Below are 20,357 nucleotides of genomic sequence, written 5' to 3'. Positions count from 1 at the left end.
GTCCTTTTTAAAGGCCTCTGGGACTCAGGAGGACAGTAACATAGGTATGTACCACTCTGGCCGACACTTCGTATTTGATGCGGACTGTACGAATGCGAAACAAGGTGGCATTTAATATTGTATTGTAACTTACTTAATATTGTATTGGAGCCGTGTGCCGCTGTGGGATTCCGATGTGTTGTTTCAACCTTTCGCCAAAATTTGCGAGGTGAATAGATAGACTATACTGAGCAACGTTTACTATAAGACCAAATCCAAAAAAGAGAAATAAAAAAAATCCAATTCATACATTTTATGGGAAAGTTAACATCCAGTTTAACATACACAGAATCCTATGAGATACGCGACTTGTACAGGAAAACTTACGAATGCATTTATACCCAAGCTGAAAAGGAGACGTTTCGTGCTCTTTCGGTCAAATATAGCCCGCTCTAGCCGACGATGTGTATGATGTATGTCAGTCAGCCTATTTAAAGACACAAGACGGGGAGATACAGCCGGCTCATACCGGAGAAGTGTAAGTTGTATGTCAGTAGTGCGTGTGTCAGTCGGGCTTGTCGCGCTTGCCGCGGTTGCGCGGCGGCGCGGGCAGCTTCTTGTGCACGTACTTGACGTGCGTGTGCACGGAGCCCGACTGGGTGAACGCCTTGCCGCATATGTCGCATGCGTATGGTTTCTCACCAGTGTGTACCTGCGCGAATTAAGTTTTATTCAGATTTTTGTTGATAGAAATGACTTGTGACAATATGATTGGCATCACGAAGTAAATAAACCGTCTAAATTCAGTTAACATCGATACATTTTGGAGTTTTCAAGCAATAGGCAAGTACAGACATAATACCTACTCACGTACTCAAGCCAGCGATATGTACATATGTTTGTAATGTATGTTGACGACCGGTCTGGCCTGGTGGGTAGTGACCCTGCCTATGAGCCGATGGTCTTGGGTTCGAATCCCGATGAGGGCATGTATTTGTGTGATGAGCACAGATATTTGTTCCTGAGTCATGGACGTTTTCTATGTATTTATGTATTTGTATATTACATATATCGTTGTCTGAGTACCCACAACACAAGCCTTCTTGGCTTACCGTGGGACTTAGTCAATTTGTGTAAGAATGTCCCTATAATATTTATTTTATTTATGTGTCGTGGTCAGATCTTAAAATTGACCATTTCATGATTTGATTTGGCAATAATTTCATGAAATGATCTGTTGACCGCACCATGAAAAAGTCAAACCCAACCTAACCATATCATTAAGTGATGAATTCTAAAATGGCATTTCATGAAAATAAATGATCAAATTCTACAAGGTGCCCGTGAGCATTGCGAGAGATTTTAACGGTGCATTCCTGATGGCAACAGAAGCAAAAAATGTTATATATGACTTTTTGTGAAATTCGACAAAAAAAAATCCCCTTTTTTTTGAACACTCTGAACATAACCTAAAATTAACTAAAGTTTTTTTATTTATTTAGCCTCTCGAATACATTTTTTAAATTTTTCGATGTCAATCAATAGGTATGTCCAGACTAGACCTCAAAGTGGCAATACCGCAGTCAAAAATGTGTTTCGTACCGACTTATGGCGAAAGAATGATTTCGAAAAACATTTAATTATCTCTAAAACTAGGCCTACTCCAGAAAATTTTATATGACATTTTAGTTTCTAAATATTACCAGGAATGCTTAGTTAAAATGTCTCGCAATGCTCACGGGCACCTTGTATATAATCTGGCCACGACCCATGTTTATGATCTAGTACCCACCGTTTTGTGTTTCTGCAGCATGGTCTTCTGTGTAAAGGCCTTCCCACACAGCTCACACTTGAACGGCCGCTCGCCCGTGTGCTTGAGCAGGTGAGTCTGGAAACATCATTATTATTAACAGAGTATTGAATGTCGCTAGTTTATATATTACTTATTAACAAAAAATCTTAGTGTCATATACATTTTACAGCGAGTAATCCATTTATTTTGCAGAAAAGATGCTTAACGTTAATTTCAAACAGAATTTGAAATAGAGGTGGATTGTCAAAGAAAATTTTGTAGCGACAGTAAATTTACTGCCATCTTTAGACACATGATTAAAACTTTTAGAACGCCATTTGACTTTGATCCTTATTCTTTCACTGATATCTGTTAAATTTGTTAAATATCAAAAAGTGACGCCATCGCTCGAAACGATACTACCATACTTTTGGCCTTTGGTCTATTAGATGGCGCCACTTTTTGATATTTAACACATATCAGTGAAAGAACAAATCATATCAGATCAAATGAACGTTCTAGAAGTTTTAATCATGTGTCTAAAGATGGCAGTAAATTTACTGTGGCTACAAAACTTTCTTTGACAATCCACTTCTATTGCAAATTTTCTTTGCTTATTCTAAAAAGTCTTTGACCCGGATAACATTACGAGTTAAAAGTATATATTATTCTCGAATAACTTTACAAAAAGATATGTTTCTATATGGAACACACATACACACACACACACACACACACACAGTGACTGTGTCTTCTGAACGCAAAGTGTAGAGACAACAGTCCGTTTTTTTTTTTCAATTAGAAATGTTATAACCTCAAAAGTAGTGGTAGCTTTTTTCCTCCAAAATTAAACCTGAGTAACTATGCACTGATTTATATCGTCGTTTATATATTATTGTACCGCAACATTAGATATTATAGGAACCCTAGCACTTCGGAAGAAAAAGTTAATAACGGGGGTATTACTGCTATGTTCTGCCGCCAGAGTGCAGCACCTTTTATAAAACAGAGTTTTATAAAAGGGTTTAAACATAAGAGTTTTTTTTGTTTTGACGACCGGTTTGACCTAGTGGGTAGTGACCCTGCCTACGAAGCTGATGGTCCCGGGTTCAAATCCTGGTAAGGGCATTTATTCGTGTGATGAGCATGGATATTTATTCCTGAGTCATGGGTGTTTTCTATGTATTTAAGTATTCAATTTGTGTAATAATGTCCCATAAATATTTATTTATTATTATTATTTATAAATATTCATATATTATATATATTGTCTAGGTACCTACAACACAAGCCTTATTGAGCTTACTGTGGGACTTAGTCAATTTGTGTAATAATGTCCTATAATATTTATTTATTTATAGAGTACCTTATACATACTGTGCCTTAAACTGTATTTGACAAGTTTTCACAGATAATCAAATATGACATCCAGGCGGCAAGGGTGATGGAGAGGTTAGATAACGAAATTTCGATTTTCTTATTTCGCAGCAAACATTCAGATTGTGATGGATTGCGGTAGTGGCGCCCCCTACGCAAAGTTTCGCGCAATATTCCCTATTACAACTACTTTTGAGGGTAGAATAATTCTAATCTAAAAAAACAGAGTATAGAAATAAATAACTATTAGACTGCGTTTCTACCAATGTTGCGTAGAGAAGGATGTGTTACGAGCCAATAGAAAATTGCCGACTCGAGCTGCGCTGAGCGAGGATAGGCAGATGAAGTGATTCTATTGGTTTTAAACTAACAACCCCTCGCCTCGCTCATCTCTGGTGGAAACGCAGGCTTAGAGGGTGACTGTATCTAGGTCAATCAACTTTTAGGAAGTTGTCATTCTGAAAGTAACGCAGGAGACATTAATGTTTTTTTTTTAATTATCTAACATACTGAAATGACAGTGTCAAATTCGAATATGACGTTTATAGTTCCAGTTTACCACGCTGAGAGTTAACTTAGACGGAGAATACTCCACTCGAATGATTTTTGTTTAAAAAGTGATTTCAAAATTTTACTCTTTAAATGACCCACTTAGGTAACGCAGGAGACTGCTCATGTCTCCTGCGTTACCCACGTCGGCAACTAGTGAAGAGTTGATTGACCCACCTGCAGTCCCTTGTGAGTGGCGTAACGCAGCGGACAGTGCGGGCACGCCAGCGGCTTGTCCCCCGTGTGCGAGCGGATGTGGTACTGCGCAGAAACCACACACTTACAAATCATGGCCGATTTCTACATATCGAATGAAAAAGATAAATATAAAGATATTATATTATTCAAGTAGGCATATTAGAATGCGCTTATGAACGTCAAATAAAGCTACGCCGGCTCTAACCCTACACCTCTGACCCGAGATTTAATTCCCCCCCCAATTGGAGGAGGGTATCCCAACTCGGCAGGACATTTTTCAAAACATTACATCTTATAATTAACATGCATCAAATAAGAAAATATACAATTAAATTACTATAGAAATCATGCAATTACATACAGTAACTACTTTTCGTTATAGAAATTGGATTTGAAAATATATATGTACATCAAACACAAATACTCTTTCAGAAAACATATCGAATGCTTACAAAAAGAAAAGAAACTGAAATTAATAAAGGAATGAGAATATATATTATATAAATCTGACTGATTGCTATGAAATATAATCATTTTTGATGAAAGCTTTTATCGCTGACTGTACTTTTCATTCAACAGGTAACGAATACTCATTGAAACAATTGTAGCAAACCCAAACAAAATTAGGTAGCGTTGTTTTATCACTGAGTTCCTATAGGGACCGTGCGCGTTGGAGGGTCTGCCATCTTGTGGGCTACATCGGAACAAAAAACATCACATTTACGCCTCGCGCCAAAAATCTGACGGCTCCTGTGCTGCCTCCTACAGTTCATGCACGCTCCCTATAGCCACCTCTTGTCTCCATCATCAGATCAGCTCGATGGTACCTTGCCTGCGCAATACCCAGAGAAGTTATGGGTTTCTATTTTTAATTATTTGACAACCAATTTGGCCTAGTGGGTAGTGACGCTGCCTACGAAGCCGATGGTCCCTACGAGGCAGGGAATACTCTAGACTTAATGTACCTAACTGACATGTCTTTTGATTTATTCTGATTTAATTTATCTTATACCTTTAAACGAGCAATTCTTGTATATATATATATTTCTGTGATCTCGGAAACGGCTCTAACGATTTCGCTGAAATTTGGTATATGGGGGTATACAATCTATCTAGATTAGTCTTATGTTTGGGAAAACGCGTGTTTTCGAGTTTTCATGCGTTTTTCTTTCGACGCAAAATATGGTCCCTAATTTCGTGTTGCCGGCCACTGTCCGTCTGGTCCAGCGGGTTAAGACGCGGACTGCTAAACGAGTGTTACGGGTTCGAATCTCGCCCGGTGACTAACTATTGTTTTTTTTTATATGTTCAAGTTTATATATAATTTTTAAAAATTTTATTGTTTTAGACAAGTTTAATTTAGTAAAAAAAAGTAGTTAAGATTATCACCTATACACCACCATATTACAATAAATAGTTATAACCGAGCTAAGCTCGGTCGCCCTGGTACTTATTATGAAACACACACACACACACACACACACACACGCACACGCAAACACACGCACGCACGCACGCCAGCGCACACACACACACACACACACACACACACACACACACACACACACACACACACACACACACACACATACACGCACACACACACACGCACGCGCGCGCGCTTGCGCGCCTACCTTATTATTTAGTTTCAGTTCTTAAGGTACTCAGTGTAACATAGTTATACTCAGATCAAATTACAATGTTCTAATTAGTTACCAATAGAAAGAGCGAGGCTTTCTACCACACACTTTACCTACTAGAAGGTCTCAACCCCTTGTATTATTTTAGATTTAATATACTTATTATATTAACTGTGTTGTTAAACTTGTATTTGCATGCATTATTATGTGTTTTAGTGCAAATAAATGATTGAATATGATTACAAAACTGTTCATGGTATACCTGCAGCGCGACGGGCGTGGAGTAGTGCTTGGGGCAGTGCGGACAGGCGTGCGGCTTCTCCCCCGTGTGCGACCGAATGTGGTACTTCAGGGCGATGTTGTTCTGCGACAAACGCAATTATTCAATCACTCATGTTTCTATAAACTGTATATACAGATGTGAATCACAATGAACATCAACCTCTTGTATGGTGGTGGTCACGTGGGGCGAGATAGCAATAGACCTTATAAATTGTATGTAGATGCCATCTGTTAACGTATTCATCGTATTTGAATAATACTATAATAGGGTAACATATCTTAAGTTCGAAACATTCCTCGATGTTTCACTTGCCGGATTTTCATTTGAACGAAGGCATTTTTTCAAAAACTGTTAAATTTTCCAAACATGAAAAAGGCATCCTGTACAAACCACCTAGGTTAGATTGGTGACTCCTGTAAAATTCAACGGTTTTTAGAAAAAACGCGTTCAGTCAGATGAAAATGTCGGGATTTTAAAATTTTCGGTGACGAAATAGGTAACCCTATAATAGATATATAGAATGATAGATATAATAGAGTCTCCTGTAGGCCCCCTGTATATCGACCTGGCACTTCTTCCCGCACATCTCGCACATGAAGTGGTCCCCGTAGCGGTCGTCCTGGCCCCGTCTCCCGAGCCCCCTGAAGGCCCCTTGTATACCGACCTGGCACTTCTTCCCGCACATCTCGCACATGAAGTGGTCCCCGTAGCGGTCGTCCTGGCCCCGTCTCCCGAGCCCCCTATATACCGACCTGGCACTTCTTCCCGCACATCTCGCACATGAAGTGGTCCCCGTAGCGGTCGTCCTGGCCCCGTCTCCCGAGCCCCCTGTAGGCCCCCTGTATACCGACCTGGCACTTCTTCCCGCACATCTCGCACATGAAGTGGTCCCCGTAGCGGTCGTCCTGGCCCCGTCTCCCGAGCCCCCTGTAGGCCCCCTGTATACCGACCTGGCACTTCTTCCCGCACATCTCGCACATGAAGTGGTCCCCGTAGCGGTCGTCCTGGCCCCGTCTCCCGAGCCTCCTGTAGGCCCCCTGTATACCGACCTGGCACTTCTTCCCGCAAATCTCGCACATGAAGTGGTCCCCGTAGCGGTCGTCCTGGCCCCGTCTCCCGAGCCCCCTGTAGGCCCCCTGTATACCGACCTGGCACTTCTTCCCGCACATCTCACACATGAAGTGGTCCCCGTAGCGGTCGTCCTGGCCCCGTCTCCCGAGCCCCCTGTAGGCCCCCTGTATACCGACCTGGCACTTCTTCCCGCACATCTCGCACATGAAGTGGTCCCCGTAGCGGTCGTCCTGGCCCCGTCTCCCGAGCCCCCTGTAGGCCCCCTGTATACCGACCTGGCACTTCTTCCCGCACATCTCGCACATGAAGTGGTCCCCGTAGCGGTCGTCCTGGCCCCGTCTCCCGAGCCCCCTGTAGGCCCCCTGTATACCGACCTGGCACTTCTTCCCGCACATCTCGCACATGTAGTGGTCCCCGTAGCGGTCGTCCTGGCCCCGTCTCCCGAGCCCCCTGTAGGCCCCCTGTATACCGACCTGGCACTTCTTCCCGCACATCTCGCACATGAAGTGGTCCCCGTAGCGGTCGTACTTGCGCCCCGTCTTGGGCAGGCATCGCCGCACCTTCACCTTTAAAAAAATGCTATTGAGTATATTCAGGTGCAAATATTTAATGAGCGCGCAAAACTTTGAACAGATGGCGCTGTAACCTTTTAGATTTGGTTTTTTATTAGAAAAATTAACTCATTTTATTGATTTAATCATTATTGCAAAAGAAAAACACATCACATAAAACGCAAAATTTATATTATAAGGTATTCTCTACCAAGCAACTCTCGAGCAAAGCGGATTACTTAATGATTTTTTTCTACCCGTCGACTTCGCGCGTGTATGTCTTTTGTACTACATTTTTGTCTACTGAGATACTTAACTAACTTTATTATTAAGGTTCTATAGTAAAAAAAAGTATTATTTTAGATGACTCGTAGAAAAAGTATTGCATACAATAGTGATATAATCAAGGTTTTCAATCTTGTACCTTACTTAGGCAACTCAGCAACCTATACAAACTATTACCATGGGCTATAGATTTGACAGAAGTTTCGAATAACGCCATTAGTAAGTACCTTGAGATGGACTCGCTCGTAGTGCACGCTGCGGGACGCCTCGCTCGCAAACGTCATGTCACACTGTATACAAATTATTTGTATAATTATCTATGCTCGGTAAACCAAATGTGTTAGTGGAAAAAGCGGCATATTTCTAAATATTAAGCGCAATACATCGACCCACAGATTTTGAATTTCACGCTATTTTTACTGAGCAAAGATCGGTAATTATAATACATATTTACTTCGAATAACCACGGGAAAAGTAAAAGAAATACAGGCTCGTTCGCGTATAAGTTATATATATTAATTAGAAATAAAAGTATTGAAACGGATTATATCGCATATAATCAATTTACACAGCAAGAGTAAGTTTTTCTATAAATGGCCCCTTAATAAGTAAGAACGATCCCCGATTATGAAACCCGGGTCGTGGTGGCTTTGGCAGCTATCAGGTAATAAAGCTGTCTAAAATTATGGGTCAATCAAGTCATAGTATAAAAGTATAGAAGCTGAATTTTATATATGTTATTGAGGGAAGATAAAATGATGTTTCTTAAGTTGCCAGACACTTTTGATGGTTGCAGATAAATTAAATAAATTAATTTCTATAAATGAAAAATATCTTCAAATTGTTCATTCAAATATCAGATTAGATTAGATTTTTGGAATAATATATTTTTTATTATTATTAAAATTCAAATACACATCTCCATAAATTAAAATAAATAAATACAATACAAATACAAGCCCTCTTTATTGCACAACCTCTGGAAAAAAATGTACATGGAAACACATAAAAACATGAAGATAGAGGTAAACAACAGGCGGCCTTATCGCTAGAGCGAAATGTACGATAATAATAACATAATTTTTAATGTTCTTAAGAAATTAAGTAACAGTGTATCTACTGCTGCGGGAATTAGTCACGGGATGGGACAATTTGCTCTACTATGTTTATTTAGAAGTTTCGAAAATGTAGATATGTCAAGTGTTACACTCACCTCCTGGCACTGCGTCTGCCGGTCTTGGTGTCTCTCTCTAACATGTGCCTGCAGCGCCGCTTCGTCCTTGAAGTTCTCTCCGCACAGCGCGCATGCCCTGTAAAACATTACTGCATGAAATTACTTCGTCACTTGTGGATAAAATGCAACCTTCTCATCCGTTTTGAAGAATAAAGAGCTGGTGTGGTGAAAAATATATCCTATATCCTAAGTCTGAATATCAGTAAGGGAACGTACTCAGATTTAGGGGTGGGAAGCGGGGTCTTCAAAATACTACGCTTGGTCAGGGGGGGGGGGAGTTCTTAGGTTTCGTTACGTTGTCAATATCCTCTGAGGAAATATTTCTGCATTTAACGCTTTTGACGCAAAACACTGACGCAAATATATTTTTGTAACTATTTGTTTGCTAAAAAATATTTTGTCATGTGTTTGAATTTGATCGCTCATCTAGGTCCGTGGAATTACTACGTGAAAACTAGTGGGGGGGAGTGGTCTTGGCATATACTACGAACGGTCACCGAGGGGGTAAAAAAATAAGAAAAATCGGTCACGTAATATGTCCAAACTTTATGTCGCGCGTGGATTTGGCTAAGGTTCAGCTCGTAGCCTCTTGGAGCGGGTTCAGCAGCAATAATGTAGACGACGCCATTCGTTTTAAGTATTTTAATTATAAACTAGTACATTTGGTACATTAATCAGAATAAATCGGTTAATATATAAAAAGGCACGTATATCACAACTGAAATGTTGCCTAAGTGTGAGGCCACACTGGTGCGTTGCGTCGCGCTTTTTCATTAAAACGTTGCGTAAACGCTGCGTCGTTTTACATATTTTTTTAAGACATGCGACGCCGCGACGCACTCGTGTGGCCTAGCTCTAATAGTACCTGGCGTGCTGGCAGCCGCGCGCGGCGAGCGCGCTGTGCCGCGCGCGCGCGTACTCGCTCTCGAAGCACACGCCGCACTGCGCGCACGGCGCCGCGCCCGCCTCCACCGCCTGCCAGGACAGATACTACGGTGACTTGGCGTTTTCTTGACACTCAATGTGACTGGTCACTTCAAAAAAAATTAACGACCACTTCTTCACACAAACATAGTCCCCTATTTCCTCTATGAGAACATTTTCACATCAAAGAAAAAGAGAATTTTAATAATATATTCACTATTTTATTCTTGTACTGAATTAAAGATTACATGTCGATGGGATTTATTTTTGTGTAGCGCGAGTCCGAGCACGCTGAGAAACGTTAAGCCGCAGACGTCGCATGAAGGACCTGTCAATGAAAAAGTTACCTGTCGATGGGGGAGTCTATCTGTCGATAGTGTCGATGAAGGAGTTTCCTGTCGATGAAGGAGTTACCTGTCGATGCAGGAGCTACCTGTCGATGAAGGAGTTACCTATCGATAAAAGAATTGCCTGTTGCATGAAGGAGTTACCTGTCGATGCAGAAGCTACCTGTCGATGAAGGAGTTACCTATCGATAAAGGAGTTGCCTGTCTATGAAGGAATTACCTGTCGATGAAGGAGTTACCTGTCGATGCAGGAGTTACCTGTCGATAAAGGAGTTGCCTGTCTATGAAGGAATTGCCTGTCGATAAAGGAGTTACCTGTCGATGCAGGAGTTACCTGTCGATGAAGGAGTTACCTGTCGGTGTGACTTTTTCTTGTGTAGAGCGAGCCCGAGAGCTCCTAGGAACGTTTCGCCGCACACGTCGCATGATTTATTTTGGTTGGGATGCTGGATGCGGACGTGGGTGCCGTATGTTGATCGCTTTCTGCAAGATTAGTTTCTGCTTATACAAGTAAATTCTAATGAACCTAAAATATTTTTTACAGACCAAATTTAAGCCAAACCAAGAAAACAAACAGGACAGACTAAATAGAACAGAAGAAAAGTGAAGGTTAATTAAAACAAAAAATAGGGTCTCTATTGTTTCCCATACAGTTTTAAGTCATAATGTATTGTTTGTCCGCATTTTCGTTAGCCATAATTTGGTTTTTCTCAGAAACGCGTAACTGTTCAGAATTGCCATAAAACAAACCTAACCTAACCTAACCTATCTATAGGATAACCTAAGGAAATTCCTGAAAAGTTAAGGTTTTCAGAGTTATGACTAATGATAATATGACTATCATTACATTATGACTTTCAATAATTATGTCAAACAAAGGGATCCGCAAAAAATATCCACTGAGAGTTTCAGTCGTCGGATTTCGGACCGTCAACATCTCCTGAGGATGCCTCTGGATCTCGTAGAGAGACGAAACACGTGTCGAGTTTTGTACTTTTGGTGGTGGGTTGTTATATTTATTTGCGTATTTATTTTTGCGGTGGGAGGGTGGGAACATTAATTGCATGTAAAAATACGCAAGTAAGTATAACGGGTTGGCACTGATTAACTAGCACGTTATCTGTTCGCGGATTAGCAAAGTAATATTTTTCGTTTTAATTAATATGGATTTCCGCAAAATAACGCCCGATTCTATTTATTAACTGAAGGTTATCAATTCGTCAGGTTTTTTCATTCATGTTCAGCGATTACTCTGAGACTTTTAAATGTGGGTTCGAAAATAAAATACGTGCATTTTCTCTCGAAGATATCATAATCGTATTTAAAAGTAGCCGATTTCAGATAGTATTTTATTAATAAATATAATAATAATAAATATTATAGGACATTGTTACACAAATTGACTAAGTCCCACAGTAAGCTCAATAAGGCTTGTGTTGAGGGTACTTAGACAACGATATATATAATATATAAATATTTACAAATACTTAAATACATAGAAAACACCCATGACTCGGGAACAAATATCCATGCTCATCACACAACCAAATGCCCTTACCAGGATTTGAATCCCACCACTATCCACACAATAACTACCCACTAGGCCAAACCGGTCGCCAAATCCAAGTGGGTGTCCATTTCTAAACTTGCGTACTATATATAAGTCGATAGTTACTTGAAGGTGTCCCCGCAGTACTGGCACTCATAGCGCAGCCCCTTGTGTTCCTTGGAGTGCGTCATGGCGTGCGACCTGCAAACATTAAGCGCTTTTTTACGATTTGAGAATGATTACAGAAGGTCTTGAAATGTCTTAACTAGGGCTATCATTTTGATGTCATCTTTTAGCTGATATCCTGTGCTATCATTCAACGAAAAAAAAATGTAAAAAAAAGTAAATTTTTGAAGACAATTTTCATCTTTGTTATAAATTCTCAAGTAATTGTGGAAGATTCTCTGGGACATTGTGACACTGAGTTTTTTTTTCAAATGTGCGATAGGTCATGACAACAGATAATGGTGCAATAGTGTTGGGCATCATAAAACTTTGAAAGGGTGCATTTTTAAAATGTTTGAGAAAAAAACATAGGCATGGCGGGTGATTTGTCGATAAAATTCATCGTACGATACGTGGTCAACGGCTCCACTATACGTTGTTGTCCACGTATTGTCCAGACAGTGTATATATAGATAGAATTTCTCGTTTAAAGGTATAATAATAAGATATGTTGTTAAAGGTACCTGTCCCTGGCGGTGAAGCCGCAGTGCTGGCACACGAAGCGCAGCCGGTGCGTGGCGAGGTGGCGCCGCAGGATGGCGGGGATGCGGAACCGGCACAGGCACAGCTCGCACGAGTGCGGGCCCACGGCCTGACAATACTTATTTGTTTTATTATATACATTTTGTTTGGATAAGTGTTATTATAGAATTGATGAATATTTAACTTAACTTGTTTAAACTAATAAATAATAATGAATAATGATTATAATGTTAGCAACAACAAGTTTACCCTACCCGGCATAGTGCATAAAAGCCGCTGCAAACCGTTGCTCCGGACATTTTGCCTTCGGCCGCCGTCGGGTTCGCGTGAGCTATTTCGTTATCGTTCCAATCTGTTTCCTATTTTGTATATTGTTATGCTATTTGATTAACAAAAGTGCGATTTGTTCCTTTGATTGTGAGGGGTTTATAAGTATTTGAATAAAATAATTGTGATACGTTATTCTGGCTTGTTTTCGTTCTAAAATCCACCCTGAGATCTTAAAATAATATTTTGTAAATCTTAGATATAAATTAATTAATGTTAAGTATATGATTATAATGCATGGTTATATTGTTCAAATTTTTTATATGCTATACTTAATTATAGTACCTAGTTAATAAGGAAAGTTTGCATGCTTCATTAAGTAAAATTTACGCACTTAAAATTACTTACAGACCAACTATGTTTACCACTACATTTTGCAAATAAATATATCTTTATCTTTATCTTTAAAAAAAAGGGACACAGTTGTTTAACCGCTCGTCGCTAATATTGATACCTGAGCAAATGAAAGATCCCAGAACTGAACCTCGAGCGTAGTGAGTGGTTCAAAAAGTGGAATCTTGAGGTTTTTTTTATATATTATAGGACATTACTACACAAATTGACTTAAGTCCCACAGTAAGCATAATAAGGCTTGTGCTGTAGGTACCTAGACAACGATATATATAATTATAAATACTTAAATACACAGAAAACACCCATGACTCAGAAACAAATATCCGTGTTCATCACACAAATATATGCTCTTACCAGGATTTGAACCCGGGACCATCAGCTTCATAGGCAGGGTCACTACCCACTAGGCCAGACCGGTCGTCTTTACGACGGTTTCAGAGCACGAGGGTTAAACTAATTTTGCCCCCGAATGAAAAACAATATTTTTCACCACACCAACCTGAAGAAAATATTAAATGTAAGATATCAAACTGTTCACCTAAAGTGTCCAAAGCCTCAATAAAAATCAGAAAAAAAAAACAAATCCAAATGAACGTCATTAAACTATCATTCAAAATCATCATTAAGTAAATTCCACCAGCTAACATTAGGAAGTAACTCAAAAATTGCATCTGATTACTTTGCCCCACATGTGGATAAAATGAAACTTTCTCATCAGCTTTTGAGCAATGAGAGCTTTTACCAGCTGGTGTAGCTGGTGTGGTGAAAACATCTTCGTTAAGCCAGTGTGGAAAGTAAGCAATGCCTTACAAGCTACTATACGAGGTGTTTTTTTTTTTAATCCTTGGCCATATTTTGTGATTATGTAGCTTACTATGGGGCTATGGCTTCAAAAACGGGATTTTTTTGGATCTAACTTTCAACAACAATGAATTTTCGGTCCCTTATCAAAAGTAACTCAGTAGGAACTATATGTGTAAATACTTCGCAGATGCTTCGCTTAATTTAGATGTAAGACCACCTATATCTTGGAATGATTTTAATCTTAAACATAATACGTTTAAAATTAAAATCGTTCCTACATATTTGTACATATGTTTTTTGCATGCCTGTTGGTCAAATATAACAAGATACAAAAAATTTATTGATAAAAGTCAATGTTTTACAGGTCATTTTGAGGTAGGTACATATTCAACTAATACTAGTAGGTAAAAACTATTTTGGAAGGCAAGATCGAAGGTAGAAGAGGAAGAGGAAAACCACGAGCGAGTTACACGCAGCAACTAAAAGGAAAAGAAAATGTCGTGTCTTACAGGGACCTAAAGAACTTGGCCGAGGACCACGAAAACTGGCGTCTACTCCACCGACAAGAGCCATGCTCTTAAATGATGATGATGATGACTAGTAGGTACAGCATTTTTTGGATAAATGTCACTTATTATAAAATAAAAAACATGTTTAAAGCAGAACAAATACATAATCAGTATTCAATAGGTCGCATATATCTTTCAAGTCATCATGTTATTTATAAGGTAAAAAATTAAAAACGTGTTTATATATAAATTACCTACTTAGGGTTAGTGCACGATTCAACAAATTCGTCGACGCTGTAGCATGCTAAGTCAGCTAACATTGCTTTAAGATTTTGGTCAAACTTTTTATTCGTTTTTGCTAGTTTTATTTCCTCAGGTAGCAAGTTATACAATTTTACGCCTAAGATCCCAAGTGACTTTCGGGCCCTTGCGAGCCTGCACCGCGGGACGATTAACCGGTTAATTCTACGGGCCTGCGAATGGGTAGCGTATTGATCCACGTTAGCTCTAACATACTTACATGCGCTTAATATAGTGCGCTTAATAATAGCGACACTACTCATTGTAAGATAATCATCACTGTATGTACATACTACCTATATTTGCAAATAAAACATTTTGAATTGAATTGAAAGTATGGCTAAGACTTGGAAACAAATCACGCGAGGTTTTTTCGGCTACTTCTTTGCCCCCCCTGGTGATATTTGGTGAGGTTCTTGGCTACCCCTCCCTCCCCCACATAACCTCACGTGTATTTTTTTTAAATTTTTTCATTCGATTTAATTTTAAGATAAATAGTTTTTTATTTAATACTACGTCGGTGGCAAACAAGCATACGGCCCGCCTGATGGTAAGCAGTCTCCGTAGCCCATGTACGCCTGCAACTCCAGAGGAGCGTAAAATAGAGTCGCTGTTTCGAAGTGCGAAGGGATGATTTATGTGTGGTAGATATTTTTTCTCAGTTTCGTTCACTGTGGAAAAATACATGTGAGGTCTCCTTATAATAATAAATAAGACCAATCCTTATGTATGGCTGCGAAGCTTGGACACTAACACTGAAAGAAGAGAGTCAGCTCCTGGTAGCGGAAAGAAAGGTGTTACGGAAGATCCTGGGACCTATCAAAAGAGATGACGGCACCTGGAGGATCCGTAAGAATGCCGAAATCGAGGAGTTAGTGGCCGAACCCAATATCATCGGCGAAACGAAATGCCACAGACTTCGCTGGTTCGGCCATTTACTGAGGATGGGTGAGGATCGAGGTGTTAAGAGAGCTTATTTGGGACGACCGACTGGTCGCCGTCCAGTGGGTCGTCCCAGATACCGCTGGAGCGACAATGTACAGGCGGATCTGTGCCAACTCAAAGCCGACAACTGGCTGGAAGTGGCACAGGATCGGGACAGGTGGCATTCTCTCGTTTTGGAGGCCAAGACCCTCTTTGGATCACTGCGCCACAATAGTTAGTTATAGTTAGTTAGTTAGAGGTCTCCTTATACCCCCCTTCCCCCAACGTGATCTGATTTTTTCGTAATTTTTTTTTTCTACTCGGTGTCTGTTTTAAGATTTCAAACACAAGTATAAGATTTATTTCGAAACGCAGTAGTCAACTATAAAAAAAAAATTACCAATCACGTGTCGCCGTGCTGCTATAGAAAAGACTAAACCGGCGCGGGGCGGGAGTCACGCGTTTATGTATACAATTTTGTCTACTGAGACACTTACCAAGTTTTATTAATTAAGTATTTAAGTTTTATAGTAAAAAAAAGTATTCATTTAGATGACTAGTAGAAAATAGTGATATATACAAGCATTTTAATCTCGTACCTTACTTAGGCAACTCAGCAAGCTCTCTATTACATCACGATTGTATAAAATACTATTTTTAAACCACATAATAAATAATAGTACTACCATACAGAAATGACACTTCCTAAAAAACCGAAGTTTGACAGCGATTCAGGGTCGAATTATGCTATACCTTTCTAATGTATGGCACTAACCCTTTCGGCCACTTAGGGTTGTCAAAATTCAAGTCATTATCTTATCTGTGGTCGAGCACGCAAAGGGAGGTCAAGTTGTGCCAACCCTAATTATTGCTCGGAGCAATGCTGAGCCGAACGGAGCCGGGAAAAGCCGAAAGGAGGAGTGTCCCCCACTGGTTGAGCTGTTAGCCCTGGTTACCTCGTCGTGGTGTTTGGAGTCGTGGTTGGCCAGCGTCGCCTCCGTGTAGAACCCCTTGAAGCACTTCTCGCATTTGAACTGCGAGTTCATGTAGTTGTCCTTCTCTTTCCGCGACGCCATGTCCTCGATCTGAGAATAAAGGATATTACTACGGATAAAGGAACCGATACGCCATAACATAATACAGCTGACGTCATAGATATGTTTAGACTTTTTCGACTTTTTGTAGTAAGGCGAAAATTATAAATATATCTTTGACGTGGACTGAACATAAAAAAGGAGAAAGTTTTATCGGTTGTAAAAAAGGTTAAAAGTTAAAAAATAAATAAAAAAATCAGGTTCCGGGCTACCGAGCGCCGACTGTACCTATAATGTAGTGTAGTGTAACCACCTGCTGTTCCGGCGACAGTATGACGACATCGAAGTTGTATTCCTTCTCGAACGCGGGGTATAGTGTAGTGTAGTGTACCCACCTGTTGTTCCCGCGACAGTATGACGACATCGAAGTTGTATTCCTTCTCGAACGCGGGGTATAGTGTAGTGTAGTGTACCCACCTGTTGTTCCCGCGACAGTATGACGACATCGAAGTTGTATTCCTTCTCGAACGCGGGGTATAGTGTAGTGTAGTGTACCCACCTGTTGTTCCCGCGACAGTATGACGACATCGAAGTTGTATTCCTTCTCGAACGCGGGGTATAGTGTAGTGTAGTGTACCCACCTGTTGTTCCCGCGACAGTATGACGACATCGAAGTTGTATTCCTTCTCGAACGCGGGGAAGTCTTCATCCCGGATCTTCTCCGTCTTTTTCCGTTCTCTGCTCTTCAATTTCTCAGACTTTGTTTTTTTCGTCTGTGAACATAAAAACCTATTTTAATTTTTGATTTTATACCCTAGATGGGTACTAAAAATGGCACCTTTGTTGCCCTAATTTTTCCAAGCGATTGGACTACTTAAACAATACCAATACATAAAATGTAAATTAGGTGGAACCAGGAGGTTTTATTACTAAGGGATCTCTTCCAGACAATCTTTGTGTAGCAGAAAAATGAGAAGAAAAAATCCAATTCATCATCAGAGACCAACATTATTGTGGCATTTTTGAACTGTCATATGGAGTTCTCATTTATCGACTTCCAATACACATATATCTATACAATGTAGAACAAAACGTATTAAAAACTTATAATAGTTAAGGGATAATTTAACTGTAAAAGAAGTCCATTTAAGCAGATAATATGGAAAAAGATGACTAGTTACTTCTTTTATAAAGGAACTAATGGAATATTTGTTAGCACACAACAGACGTGAGACAGAGACGGGACTGTAGTCATTAAATGTGAAACGATTAACTAGTGTTGTGTTCCTGCCGGTGAGTAAGGTTGCCAGAGCTCAACGAAGAGAGGTAGGGATGTTAGGGACGGCAACGCGCATGTATCTCCTCTGGAGTTACAGGCGCACATAGGCTACGGAGACTGCTTACCATCAAGCGGGCCGTATGCTTGTTTGCCACCGACGTAGTATTAAAAAAAGTTTTTATTCTATTTATTGCAAATCTTTTTTCGCATTTTCAACTACTCAAAAGTTATCTGGAAGAGATCGCTCTTTAGCGACAAGACCGCTTGTTATTTAACTCTACTTTTAATCTATTTAATATGTTGTATTCTACATTGTATCGATATAGGTATATCGAAAGTCGATATATGAGAAATCCCTAATGACAATTCAAACTGCCACGAGAATTCCGGCCTCTGGTCATCAAATTGTCAATCCTCGTTTAGGATAACGAGTTACAGAGGAATTTGCAAAATGTATTTCAAACAAATCTTTGTACAGGGGCGAGACAAAACCATACAACTGCGAAAGAAGAAGCTTTATGAAACACTAGAGATTCACCCCGGATTCGCACGGGTAGCATAACAAATAATACACCTAAACCTTCCTCAAGAATCACGCTATTGATAGGTGAAAACCGCTTGAAAAACCGTTGAGTAGTTTTTGAGTTTATCGCGAACATACAGACATACAGACAGACGCGGCGGGGACTTTGTTTTATAAGGTGTAGTGATAAACTCGCACAATTAACTTATACAGGACGTCCCAAGACTATGGGACATCAAGGGAAAGTACCTTAAATATAAGAGATAGGATATTTTGCTAAAAGGAGACTTTATCTTATTTTCAAAACTGAGTAATACTGCATTCAAAGATTTAAAAAAAAAATAAGTTACCATATCTGGAAATCGAAAAGGATGCCAACCTGTATTTTTATGATGCCAATCGATAGAATGCATAAAAAATAAGTCATTTTAGAAATATGATATCGCAAAAGAAATTAATATAGTACAATTTTTGATTAAAATTTCAAGATTCGGTTTAATTCCCACAAAAAGTAAGCAATTTTCAATTTTTTTTTGAAATTCTTTGAATGCAATATTTCTTACTTTTAAAAATAAAATAAAGTCTTCTTTCAGGAAAATATCCTATCTACGATATTTAAGGTACTTTCCCTTGATGTCCCATAGTCTTGGGACGCCCTGTATATTACTTCGTGAAGACGGGCCTTACGGGCACCAAGAAACGAATGCGAGCCAATCACGCACTCCAACCAATCGTGATGCAAACTCATCAACCAATCGCGTTGTAGCATTCCAACGAGGCACACTAAACGTTCAGTCAGAATTATACAACACAATCCTCTTTATTACACAACCTAAAAATAACATTTACAGAGAGACATACATAAGACACAGGTGACACGAGGTGAATTATAGGGCCTTTAAATAAATAAATAAATATTATAGGACATTATTACACAAATTGACTACGTCCCACAGTAAGCTCAATAAGGCTTGTGTTGAGGGTACTTACTTAAACAACGATAGATATAATATATAAATACTTAAAAATACTTAAACACATAGAAAACACCCATGACTCAGGAACAAATATCCATGCTCATCACATGAATAAATGCCTTTACCAGGATTTGAACCCGGGACCATCAGCTTCGACAAATAAATATCCTTTTTAATACAGTTGCTCAAAAAGTGCTACTTTACGTGGCTGTTTAGCGTGCGGAAAGTTGGATTTCGCGAACTAGTGCTTTTTACTTTTCCACTAGTTCCAATTCATGACTACTTATTGATGTGATGAGTGTTAATGTTAGTTTCCTTTAAAAGTCGTAATCAACATAAAAACCTACTGTATACCTAATAATAAATTATTTTAATTATTTTATATTTATTTTATAGAACATACATAAAAAAAGTACATAATGTATTGTTTTTTTTAATCTTTGCCTCCAACCCATACAATACCACTCACCTTCGATTTTCTTAAAACTTTTTTTCTCTTCTCTTTCTGTTCCTTCGGCTTCTCCTGCAGCTCGCTCAGCGCGACGTCATCGTTAGACTCGTACTCGCAAGGCAGCTCGTCCTTTACTATGATGTCGTCTTTGGCGGGGGAGGGGAGGGAGGGGAGGGAGGGGAGGGAGGGGAGCGGGGAGGGGGAGAGGAGGGGAATCTCCTCCTGTAACAATATAATAAATATTATAGGGATATTCTTACACAAATAAAAGTCCCACGATAAGACAAGAAGACTTGTTTGTCAAGGTTTGTGGGTACTCAGACAACGATAAATATAATATACAAATACTTAAATACATAGAAAACACCCATGACTCAGGATCAAATAT

The 20,357-nt window shown here is 39.6% G+C and overlaps 1 protein-coding gene across 5 annotated transcripts; it reads right to left on the bottom strand.

The window, feature by feature from the left end:
- Positions 1-491: 491 nt before the first annotated feature.
- On the bottom strand, positions 492-20,139 carry LOC133532790 (zinc finger protein 26-like). Of its 5 annotated transcripts, XM_061871637.1 has the most exons (14): positions 19,988-20,139; positions 17,053-17,512; positions 16,662-16,790; positions 12,469-12,596; positions 11,906-11,980; positions 10,584-10,713; positions 9,825-9,934; positions 8,939-9,035; positions 7,953-8,015; positions 7,363-7,455; positions 5,798-5,899; positions 3,875-3,958; positions 1,772-1,867; positions 492-691 (listed from the first exon to the last, which is right to left on the bottom strand). In XM_061871637.1, the coding sequence occupies exons 2-14, from the start codon at positions 17,446-17,448 to the stop codon at positions 545-547; spliced, it is 1,650 nt and encodes a 549-aa protein (XP_061727621.1). In that variant the 5' UTR covers positions 17,449-17,512; positions 19,988-20,139; the 3' UTR covers positions 492-544. The 5 variants fall into 5 exon arrangements, with proteins under 5 accessions (XP_061727621.1, XP_061727623.1, XP_061727622.1 ...); XM_061871639.1 differs by lacking the exon at positions 3,875-3,958 and having other exon boundaries at positions 498-691; XM_061871638.1 differs by lacking the exon at positions 19,988-20,139 and having other exon boundaries at positions 498-691; positions 17,053-19,350.
- Positions 20,140-20,357: the final 218 nt, after the last annotated feature.

Source organism: Cydia pomonella, chromosome 27, assembly GCF_033807575.1.
Source record: "Cydia pomonella isolate Wapato2018A chromosome 27, ilCydPomo1, whole genome shotgun sequence".
Lineage (NCBI taxonomy): Eukaryota > Metazoa > Arthropoda > Insecta > Lepidoptera > Tortricidae > Cydia > Cydia pomonella.
This window is presented reverse-complemented; position numbering and strand designations above follow the sequence as displayed.